Source organism: Nuphar pumila, chromosome 9 (assembly GCF_984573655.1).
Source record: "Nuphar pumila chromosome 9, dmNupPumi1.hap1.1, whole genome shotgun sequence".
Lineage (NCBI taxonomy): Eukaryota > Viridiplantae > Streptophyta > Magnoliopsida > Nymphaeales > Nymphaeaceae > Nuphar > Nuphar pumila.
Window position 1 is genome coordinate 117,758,750 of NC_143257.1, and position 12,045 is coordinate 117,770,794.

A 12,045-nucleotide genomic window follows, 5' to 3' on the forward strand; every position below is an offset into this window, starting at 1 on the left:
GTTTATTATTTCTTTTTATATTTATTCAACATTTTTCTTGAGCCTTCCTCATGCTGGCTGCTGTCTTTCATTCTATCATGCTCTATTCTCTTAAATTTGTTCACCTTCTTCATGAAATAACGGTCTGCCTTGCATGCTTTATAATATTGATAAATCTGTGTCATATGTCACTGGGAAAACTTGTTGGCACTTTCATTTTGGATCATTAAATAGCGCATGCAGTAAGTTGGCTTCTCTGATTTTTAGTTTTTTTGAATGTTTAATTTCAGGATATTGGTTACTTAATAAAATGACTGTTTAATAGAATTCTTCTGCTTATGCAGGAGCAGTTCTTGGACTATAATGGGTGTACCCTCTGTGACGAGGATAGCACTGCCATCCTATAAATTTGTTCTGAAACCTGATTTCGAAAATGAGCATCAACAAAAGGAGTGGACTGAATTTCTTTGTTTTCTTTGGACGCACAGGAAGGTACCTCTACCTAAAGAGTTTGAATTTATTTATCTAGATATCATAGCAGTTAAATGGAGTGTTTATATTTATACGTAAAACCTTGATTCGGTGTCTGCTCAACTAAATAAAATAAATTATATAAGTTGGAAATGTTCCTTCTAACCTGAGCTATTTAATATGCGTTGACAAATTTGTATTTTTAACTGCTTTATTTTTGAAGGTTGCTGTTGTTGTGCCTGCTGTTTATGATTTCTTTATACTCCCTCCTGATGGGCCAGACTTTAGCCAAGTTGAGGTTGCATATAAGAGGAGGCCGTCTGCTTTTCAGTTGCAAAATAAAAAGCCAGGTACTTTTTGTTCAATTAATAATGCAACAATCAATAACGTAGACTCTACACTGTTTCTGGACAAGTTGTTAGTAGTTATATTACTGGTGAAACCTTCATCTTTGGTTTATGTATCTCTTTACTGATTTGTGACTTTGTGTTAATATGTTCTGCTAATTGGATGGTTTCTATCCCTTCTATCAACAATTTTTTAGTTATTTGACATTTTGTGATGTTTGGACACTTGTCATCCGTATAGATAAGAACTTGGAGCCTTATATACTTGAAGAGATTGTTGTTTCCAGAAATCCCCAACACTCTGATAATAAGATGGCCGTTCCCATCAAAGGTCATGTTGTGGACAGACACTTAGGCGATAACATTTTGGGCTCATCGAGGTTGGTTCAAACATGTGATGCATCCAGCACATCTCGTGGAGATGGTTTATTAGATGGTTCTGATTGCATGGAGGATGCAGATGAGGTTTTGAATGTATTTGCTGAAGAAAGAAATACTGTCTGCGCACATCCTGCAAATTGTCTGGAGAAAATAGTGGAAAGCTCTGGTAGGCCTGCTGTCAAAGAAGAGAGAATATCTCCTACAGCTGATTCCTCTGGGAGAATTTATTTTCAATCTTATACAGCAGGACCTCTAATAGATGGAAAATCTCACTTGAAAAATAATGGGTCTAGTGGCTTAGCTCAAGTGAATCATTCAAGTCATACAAAGGGTCATACAAAGGAATATTTGATTGAGAGTACAGACAGGGCTCTAGGATCTCAGCCCATTACAATGAAGCAGCTTAACTGTCTCCCTGGATCTTATGTTCGTACACACCCAAGTTACTTTAGAACACTTGGTCAGACTCATTCTGGATGGATTTTTGGTGCGATAGCAGAGCTCATTGACAATGCCAGGGATGCTAATGCAAAAAGGTTTGTTATTTAGTATTTTGGATGCTTTGAAGAGGCTGTGCTCTGTGTTACAATTTCGTATGTAAAATTCATTGTTATCTTGCTTTCATAGAATTCTCTGCTTGTTGGTTTTCATCTTAGTTCTATTATACTTATGTACTAGAGTATTAAGAAATAATTATGCCAGTTCAATGTTCTGCCCAGATTGGACATTTCTATTGAATCCATGTACTCGAAGAGCGATGGCAAGCACGTTCCTGTATTGGCATTTGTGGATGATGGTTGTGGCATGTCACACCATGAGATTGTGAGAATGGTCTCTTTTGGGCATAAGCAACCTGAAATGGATGATCCAAATCATATAGGGAGATTTGGTATCGGGTTTAAGGTACATTTACTGTAATACGTCATGGAGGTGCTTATTATGTTCTAAAGCATAATTTCATTATTTTTTAACATTGTCCTTTTACAAATATTAAAGATCCCATAAAAAATTTGTTGATTTTTGGATTAGGTAAGGGTAACAGTCTGCCCCTCCTAGTCCAACCTGTTTTGACCTAGTTGGGCTGGCATAAGCACGGTGTGTGCTCAGGCAGGCAGGCCACAGGCATCCTACGTGCTGCCTGCACATGTTCAATGGATAGACCTGGGCCATCCTAGCGTAATTTCATATTTGACCAGAATGATGGGCCTATGGCCTGTGGATGGTCTGGGTGTAAGCATTGGTCTTTGCTTGGCTGGGTCCTAAAAATATTAGCCCACGCTGGCTGAATTGGGCTCTGCTATGAGCCTATGAGCAGCCCACAGGCAGGCAGGCCCATTGCCCAGTCCTATCTTGAATAATTTTGATTAATGAAGCTTAGTTCCAGTACTTTTCATTAGATTTTTAAGTTTGCTTGTGTTTTCATAGTCTTAAGAATTGGGATTAGTTGATTTTCTGATCATCGTCTGCAAGACATTTTATTAGCTTTATTCAACTTTGTGAATGTTTGAGAAAAAAACTTTTCTATTTTTAAGTGTGTGTTTTCACAAGCTAGAAACATCTACTAAAGTTCACACTACAAATGATTGTTTTCATTTTCAATGTTAGAAAATCAATGGAAGATTCTTTTGATTGTTAATGCCTTATTGGATATTATTAGACATTTACATAGGGACTAGTACACATTTCTTGTGGTTTTTCACCCAAATCACTCACAGTAGAATCCTTAGGTTCATCCCAACTATAGTCTTTGTGTCAACTATAAATCTATCACATGCTTACAGCCTATACGACTTATACATGTGCCTTTCAGCATTCAACAATGGCAATTTTAGGGTATTAGAACTGCCCTTCTTAGCATCCATATGTGATTTTATTCATCAACACACAGCACATCCCAATACAGGGAAAGTCACTTGAAAAAACATAAGTTTCATACATAGTCCGAATTTGTTGCCGCTATAGCCAAAAGATCACTAAAAATATGCTTAATAAAAAACAACGGAGACATCAATGAAATCACCTTTCATCAGCACAGATGCGGACGTCAAATAGGAAATTTGTTGGCAACCCCAATAATAAACTATAGCACCCTTGTACTTGAGCAATATTGATCTTCAGGTTGGATCTGGGTTAACTTCAATTGCCCTCTTGTATATTATTTTCAATGAGAAATTTTACAAGAATGTTGTATTCCCTGCCCTTTTTGTCAATCTGTCCTGTCAATGTGGCATAGGGAGAAAGAGAAGAAAAAAAGTTGTTTTGAAATAATAGTGCCAAAAAATTGTTGCTATCATTGCTAGAGCTATCACATAAAAGAGAGAAAAAACAAGGTTTAAGATGGTAACATTCAAGGAATAGCAGAAAACTCATGCAAAAGCAAAAAGCTCCACAGTTTCATGATCAAATTTAGTTCTATGCTGTGCAGTTCTAACACGATGAATTAAATCGATTTTAGCTATGCGATAATCAAGCTAAGTCGAATCAGGTCCAACACACAACACTTGTTTGTGAATCATATCACTTGATTGGACTTTGACCTGACCCAATCTTCCTGTTCCAAGCAAATAATCCATAAAAAGTGCATATTATATATGGTAATTTATGGGTCATGCTTGACTATTTTATATGCATTTTTAGCCAATACATTTTAGAAACTCTTTAAATTATATGGTCTGGATTTGGGATCTTGTTTTCTCAACCTGACATAATCTCTCTCTCTCTCTCTTTGTGTAATAATGCCCTTATGTAGGTACGGTAACTTCAATATGACAAGATTTTTTCGTGTTCTCTGTCTCTCTCTCACACACACATCTAAGGTGCCCATGTAGTTAACTTTTAATATGGTAGGTTTGTCCATCTCTCTCTCTCTCATGCATGATAGGGGCATTATTGCAAACTATTTTGACAATTTGAAAAAGGCATCTGAATCTAGCATAAGCTCTGTCATTTTAAAAATATAAAGAAAATATTTTTACACAACAATGCCTCCCTTTTGTCTTTAAGTATACATGGTTGGATGGATAGATAGATAGATAGCCTTAACCCCGTGTCCATCCTTTCAGAAATTCCATGTCATACCCATACAGGCAGCCTTACCTATGTGACATAGGTGTACAAATAGACTGTAGTTTTGAACTTCTCTTCCTTTGATTTTTAATTTTGGAAATTAAAAATTTTATTATTGCTTTATATGGTTTGATATATAGCTGAGGTTGTCCACTTGAAAATAACCTGCTTGTGTGCACATATATTATTGTCACTATCAGTCTCACCAATGTTTTAAAAATATGCTGATATCTTCCCTCTAAATCAAAAAATGATTTAAATGGTTATCATATTATCTTGAAAATATCAATCAAATGGATCTGCAATATTGTGTCACAATGTGATTTGCGATAACATTGGGAAAAATGCTAAATCAGGTTTTAGATTTGAGTATATAGACACTCTTTTTATGGACTAAAATAAGGCTAGAATTCAATAATTTTCTAAAATAAAAGTGATGGGAAATGCCAAAAAAATAATTTGATTTGGTTCAAAAACCAAATCAAATAATACAGATAGTTTGATTTTTAAAAAACTTGAGTTTCATTTAGGTTTTTATGGATTTTTGGAAGTACGTTTGAAATTTAAAAAATAGTGTCTCTGTTTCTATATTTGAAATGGGTCACATGCTCCATAGTCATTCGTAAAGGCTGAGATTTGTAGAATATTTTAGAAAAAAGCCATTGAAGAACTATCATTCAGGATAGGGGCACTGATGGATTTTTAGAAACCTGAAAAGCAATATTTTATCATTTTTTGAAGGGGCAGTCTAGAAACTATCTAAAAAAGAACAGCACTCTAGGAAGATAGGACAAAGTATTTTCCTAACCTAACAGGGCATCAATTTTGAGCTAGGCCTTGTTGAGTTTGTCAGACATTTCTAAATGGGAAACCCGTGTCATACCCTCACCGACGTGGGTGTTAATATATATATATATATATATATATATATATATATATATATATATATATATATATATATATATATATATATATATATATATATATATATATATATATATATAAACCAAAATACCATCAGGGGTATTTCGGTCTTTTCACTATAATAGGCGTCAGCCCATTAGGGACTGATATTTTAATTTTTTATTTTGTATTTTATTTTTCCTTTTATCTTTTTTTATTTTGTCTTTTTTCAAGATATGATGGGACAACTTCATATAGCTTTTGAAGCTGCCCCAACAGCCATATGGATATGCACCCTTTAGCCTCCATTTGTATTATAAATAGGCTCTTTGTGGCCTTGTATTTTCAACTCATTCAAGAGTGCCTCTATGCAATAACAAAGTTTATTTGACCCTTGTGTGGGTGGTTTGATTATTCGATCAAGTATTCTACTTGATTGAAGTGTGCTCTTGTATGTTTATTGGGTTGAATCAGAGTTATCAGAAACGCCTATGTAGTAGGGGAAGCGCGCTTTCTCGATACGCGTTTCGGAAGCGCGAAACGTCGCGCTTCTGAAATGCATGGGAAACGTCCCCTTTTTTAGGGAAGCGCGCTTCCCCCTCGCTTCCCTCTTTTTTTATTTTTTATTTTTATTTTTATTTTATTTTTTTCTTCTTTTTTTGCTTTCCCCTCGCTTCCTAGGTCGCTTTCAGTTCGCTTCCGGTTTGCTTCCGAGATGGTTTGTGATTCGCTTCTAAGTCATCCCACGCTTCTCGCTTCCTAAAATTTTGAAAGTGCCTCGCTTCCCGCTCCCGCTTCATCGACTGACAACCATGGGTTGAATCCATTTCATTACATGGTATCAGAGATTTGGTGCTCTAAAAGTAATTTTTTAAGAGGAAGATCATGATAGCATCAAGAGGAGGATCGTGAGCTTGGCAAATACAACGAATCGTGGATTGTTGCATCGGGAAGCACACTATCTCTTAAGCAAATCTTGTATTCCCTTCCCTTTCTCTTCTTCTTCCTCTTCTTCTCTCTCTATCTCTCTTCTTCTCATTATAAAGAAATGGAGAATAAAATGGAAGTAATAGTCTCCATTCCTGTATGCCTAAACGATACAAACTATGTGATGTGTGCATCTATAGTAAAGCACAAAATATGGGAAAAGGGATTATGGGGTTTGGTGGACGGTACTGAAAAGGAGCCTAAACTCATTCTCACTAAAATTGAGAGTGGGAAAGAAGTTGCTCTTCAAGGAGAGAAAATGTCTAAAGTCGTTTCCGATTATTAAAAAAGATGGAAAGAATGGAGGATGGGTCATTCCAAGATAATTGGATGGCTCATCAATAGTGTGGATATCTACAAGTGTTCTAGTTTGGTGAAATTTGATTTCGCTGATGATGCGTAAAAATATCTTAAAGACATGAATATTCTTAAAAACATTGCTTACATATGTAACCTTTAAAACAAGGTAAGAATCATGACTCAAGGAGGGATGAGCATTAGAGAATACTATAATGCACCCTCTCTTCTTTGGGATGAATTGACTCTTCTTGAGCCAAAATGACATTGCTCACAAGATGTAGAATTTCGTGAAAACCAAATTAAAACAGAGCACTTCTATCAATTTATTAATGGGCTTAGGCCCGAATTTAAAGGAACCAAGTCGGCTCTCCTTCATAGAGGAGGTGTATCATTCATAATAGAAACTCTTAAGGAATTGACTATGAAAGAAAATAGATTGAAGAAGCCTTCCGCTTTAAAAGATGAAGAATCCGTGCTTGCTATGTTAAAACCCGGTAATCATACTAGAAGCTATAAACCTCCTCGTTTTGTAAAAAAATGAGAATGAAAGAAACCCCGACAACTATTAAAGAAACAAAAAGATGGGTGGCCATGAATACAAAAAGGGTGAAAAAATCATATGCTATCATTGTTATGAACCGGAACACATCAAACTATTGTCCCAAAAGAAAGAAGGATGATCATAAAAAAGACAAAAGAGTTGCTTTGGTTGAAATGAGTGATAGACCACTCCAAATATATTGGCTCATTATCTTTGGCTCAACTAATGGAGGCACTACAACCAATGCTTAAAACTGAAACTTCTTTTTTCTCGGGAGCGGCTGTATCCACAAGTGGTGACCATGGTAAGACTTCTTGGATCCTAGATTCTGTTGCTTCTTTTTATATGACTCCAAATGAGTCCATATTGTTCGAATATAATTTTAACTCAAATGACTTATGTTTCAACCGTCGATGGAACGTCCTTGAAAATTAAAAGTTTTGGGATTCTTAAAAAACCACCAATCTTTCACGTACCAAATATTAAAGTAGTACCAAAAGTAAATTTAAATCTTTTATCAATTTCTCAAATTACGGACCATGGTTGCAAAGTATTATTTTCATCTAATGATTGTTTAATACAGGATCTCTAGTCTGAGAAGCCGATTGGGCAAGGCCATAGAAGAGGAAATCTCTATGTAATGGACAATCTTGAGTTATCAAAACAAATTTTTTGTAATTTTGTGCAAAAGAAAGATATAGAAAATTGGCACAAAAGACTAGTGTATCCTAGCGTGACCAAATTACACTTGTTTTCATTTCTTTCAAGTTATAAAAAAAGAAATTTTGTGTGTGAAGACTGCATTCTTAGTAAAACGAAGTCTCTGCCCTTTGGACCAAGACATTTTATAACTAAAAATCCATTTGAGTTAGTACATTCGAATGTATGAGGACCGACTCTAGTTATATCCAAATGAGGTATATCCTATTATGTTGTGTTTGTAGATGACTATAGTAGACATTCTTAGATATTTTTTCTAAAACAAAAATCAAAAGTATTTGATTATTTAAAAAAAAATCATTATTATATAAAGAATCAATTAAAAAATAATATTTAAATCTTTAGAACCGATTTCGAGGAAGAATTTATGTCAAAAGAATTCAAAAATTATATTGGCTTACATGAGATTGTTCATCAAAAATATTGTCCATACACTCCTCAACAAAATGAACTACCCGAGAGAAAGCAGACACATTATTGAGACCACTAGAACACTTCTCGTGTCTAGAAATATTTCAAAAGTTTTTTGGGTCAAAGCCGCCCTTACAACAATCTATTTGATAAATAGAATGCCTTAAAAAAATATTGAAAATATCTTTTCTATTGAAAAACTATTTAAAACATCTCCCGATTATAAAAGGTTAAGGGTCTTTGGATGTAAATGTTTTGTCCTTACCAATAAGAATGACAAACTTTCTCCGAAAGTAATCTCTTGTGTTTTTTTAGGCTATGCCGAAAACTAAAAGGGATATAGATGTTATGACATTGAAAGAAACAAATTGTATGTTTCTTGAAATGTCACTTTTCTTGAAAATAAAATTAGTTTTAGCAAAGAAAAAATCCAAAAAAATTGTGACTATTCATTTCTTTTTGACCTTGTCAGTGAACATGAAAGGTGTGAAAACATTCATGATATGCATGAGCGTGAAAATGAAGACACTCATGATGCAAATAGAAATGAGGATCTTAATAATATAGATCTATCTCATAATAACATACAAACCTATACTCGACATACTGAAAGTCATTCACCATGTGCTTTAAAAAGGTATTCTCAAAATCAAGATGTAGATTCTTCTAGTCTTAAAAAATCCATAAGAATTTCAAAAGCTCCTAGTAGATTTGTATCCTATGACTCCTTTGAACCAAGGTATAGATCATGCTTAATGGCCATACACTCATACTCCGAACCAACATCTTACCATGAGGCTAAAAATCATCAAGAATGGATTAAGGCAATGAATGATGAATTATAAGCTTTGAAAAAGGTAAAAACTTGGGAAATCCAAACATTGCCCAAAGGAAGGAAGACCATAGGATGTAGATGGGTGTATAAGATAAAAACTAAATGGGATAAAACATTAGAAAAATACAAAGCTAGGTTAGTAGCCAAGGGATACAGTCAAGAATATGGAGTAGACTACGATGAGACATTTGCTTTAGTTGCTCGAATGATCACTGCGAGAACTCTCATTTCTATAGCTTTAATTAAAAAATGACTTATCTTTCAAATGGACGTAAAAAATGTTTTTTTGAATGGTAATCTGAATGAGGAGGTCTACATGGATCCTCTACCAGATTTGAATTTAGCACATGGGAAAACACAGAGTTACTGAAAGCTTTTTAGGTAGGTGGGAAGCTCGCTTCCCGAAAACTCGCTTCGGAAGCGCGATACTCCTCACTTCCGAAACTTCATGGGAAGCTCGATTCCCCCATACTTCTTCGCTTTCACTCACTTTCCATATACTTTCTTTAAATTGGTAACCATCATTGTTAGATTTTAACAAAAAATTTAACTCTTTTACAAAAAGATCATGAAATATAAGAACGATCAATTTTATTTTAGTTTTTATTTGTTTATTGTTTGATTCTATATTGCTTCATTTTTATTCATATTTTGCTTTTAAATTGAAACTTCGCTTCCCGCTTCGTATAAATTTTAAAATGCCTCGCTTCCGCTTCCTGTATTATTTCCCGCTTTCGCTTCCTAGTTTGGCAACCTTGGGAAAACCCTTCTGTTACGAAAAACCTTGTATGGCTTAAGACAAGCTCCCAAAGCTTGGTATAACATGTTCAGTAATGTAATGACACTTTATTTTAAATCTTGTTTTACTGACACTACGTTATTTGTTAAGTCTTCCAATGCAAGAATGGTGATATTACTACTCTACGTAGATTTGATAATCACAAGAGGTGACAAGCAGGGAGTTAACCATATCAAAGATATGCTTAAAGACAATTTTGATATGACAAATCTTGATTTTTTACGATATTTTCTTGGAATAGAAGTGACTTACTCACCTCGTGGTTATTTTTTGTTATAGACTAAGTATGCAACAAAGATCATTGAACGATCAGGACTCTTAGATGAAAAACGGGTTAATAATCCGGAGGTCATAAATGCCAAAATGAAGATAGATAATAAAGAGTCTCTGCAAGATTTAACTCTATACAAACAAATGATTGGAGCTTTGTCTTATCTCTCTATTACTCGTCCTGATATCTCTCATGCTATTCATTTTATTAGTCAATTTCAACATGCTTATACTAAAGTGCATATGAGTGTTGTAATGAGAATTGTTAGATATATTAAGAATTTCATTAATCATGGATTTTTTTTATCATCCTTTTCCTCATTAGAAGTCAATGCATATTCTAATTTTGACTGAAGAGGGGATGTAAATGATAGACGTTCAACCACTAGTTTATGTGTGTTTATAGGTGATTCCCTAATTTCATGGCGATGCAAGAATCAACAAAAGGTATCGCTTTCCTCCACTGAAGCTGAGTATCGTGCCATGGAAACGACCACATCTGAGTTAGTATGGTTGCGACAACTAATAGAGGAACTGGGAATTCGCATTGAAAAACCCTCCAGACTATGTTGTGACAACAAGAGCGCGGTCTACATTGCAAGCAATCATACATTTCATGAGAGAACAAAACATATTGAAATGGATTGCTACTATGTTCGAGAAGAATTTTTTTAAGAAGACCATCACATTGCCTTACGTTCCCTCGGAATACCAACTAGCGGACTTCTTCACTAAAGCACTTTCGTCACCTCGATTTCATTTTCTACTTGACAAACTCTTGGTTGTTTCACCATGAGTTTGAGGGGGGTGTTAAGATATATATATATATATATATATATATATATATATATATATATATATATATATATATATATATATACCCATCAAGGGTATTTTGGTCTTTTCACTGTAATAGGTGTCAACCCATTAGGGATTGATATTTTAATTTTCTTTTTGTATTTATTTTTTCTTTTATCTTTTTTTATTTTGTCCTTTTTCAAGATATGATGGGACAACTCCATATAGTTGTTGGAGTTGTGCAACCCCAATAGCCATATGGAGCTTCACCCTTTAGCCTCCATTTATATTATAAATAGGCCCTTTGTGGTCTTGTATTTTCAACTCATTCAAGAGTGCCTTGATTATTTAATCAAGTATTCTACTTGAATGAAGTGTGTTATTGCATGTTTATTGGGTTGACTCCATTTCATTACAGTGGGTAGGACATGACACGGCTTCTGCAGCGTCAGGTGTGGTCAACCACACCAGGTTCCATTTCTGTCTGAAACAACACTCGTTAACCGAAACTAAGTCCAGTTTTATTTATATTGTATAATATGTACACTTTGTCTCTTGATATATATATATATATATATATATATATATATATATATATATGGTAAACATTGGCTAATAATGAAGGTAAGGGACTAATGAGCAGTAGAAATCACTCTTTTCTTAAAAAATTACCAATTTTTTGTAGATCAAATGTTATGGATGTGATCTACACAGTTTGTTTAGTAGGGAACTTGTTTTGAATCATGTGATTATAACAAGTAATTAGTTTTTAAATGGGTTCAAAAATCAATGGCCCACAATGTGCCAAATTTTCATAACTCAAAAAATCATGTTTTTACATTAGAAAAGCACGATCAAGGGTTTTATCTTTAGCAAACAAACCATGCTGAACACATCTATGTGGTTAGATTGAGTTGATACAACTCGCACCTATGATTTTAAAGTAGAAATGAGGGAGAGGAAGGAAGATGAAAAAGGGAAGGGGAAGTAAGGAGAAAGGCAGGAAGGAAGATGAAAAAGTAAAGTAGAAAGAGGAAGGAAGAAAAAAGCGACAAGAAAAACAAAGGGGAAGGAAGAAGGAGATGAGGGAAGAGGAGAAGAAAGTAGAAAAGAAGTAAGAGAAGGTAGAAAGAGGAAGATATAAAAAGAGAAAAGGAAGGAAAAATGGATAATTTTTTATAAACATTACATGGGTAAAGGAGGTGGAAAATATATGCTTATTTGCAATGTAGAGTAA

General features: G+C 34.5%; 1 protein-coding gene across 1 annotated transcript in view; it reads left to right on the forward strand.

Annotated features, from left to right (window-relative positions):
* Nucleotides 1-216: 216 nt before the first annotated feature.
* The window catches only part of LOC149829030 (uncharacterized), a 67,330-nt gene continuing 55,501 nt past the window's right edge, over nt 217-12,045 (forward strand). The window contains exons 1-5 of the mRNA XM_090017200.1: nt 217-221; nt 324-471; nt 674-800; nt 1,039-1,714; nt 1,898-2,081. Coding sequence (XP_089873326.1) covers nt 217-221; nt 324-471; nt 674-800; nt 1,039-1,714; nt 1,898-2,081 — 1,140 coding nt within the window. The remainder of the gene's footprint in view (nt 222-323; nt 472-673; nt 801-1,038; nt 1,715-1,897; nt 2,082-12,045) is intronic.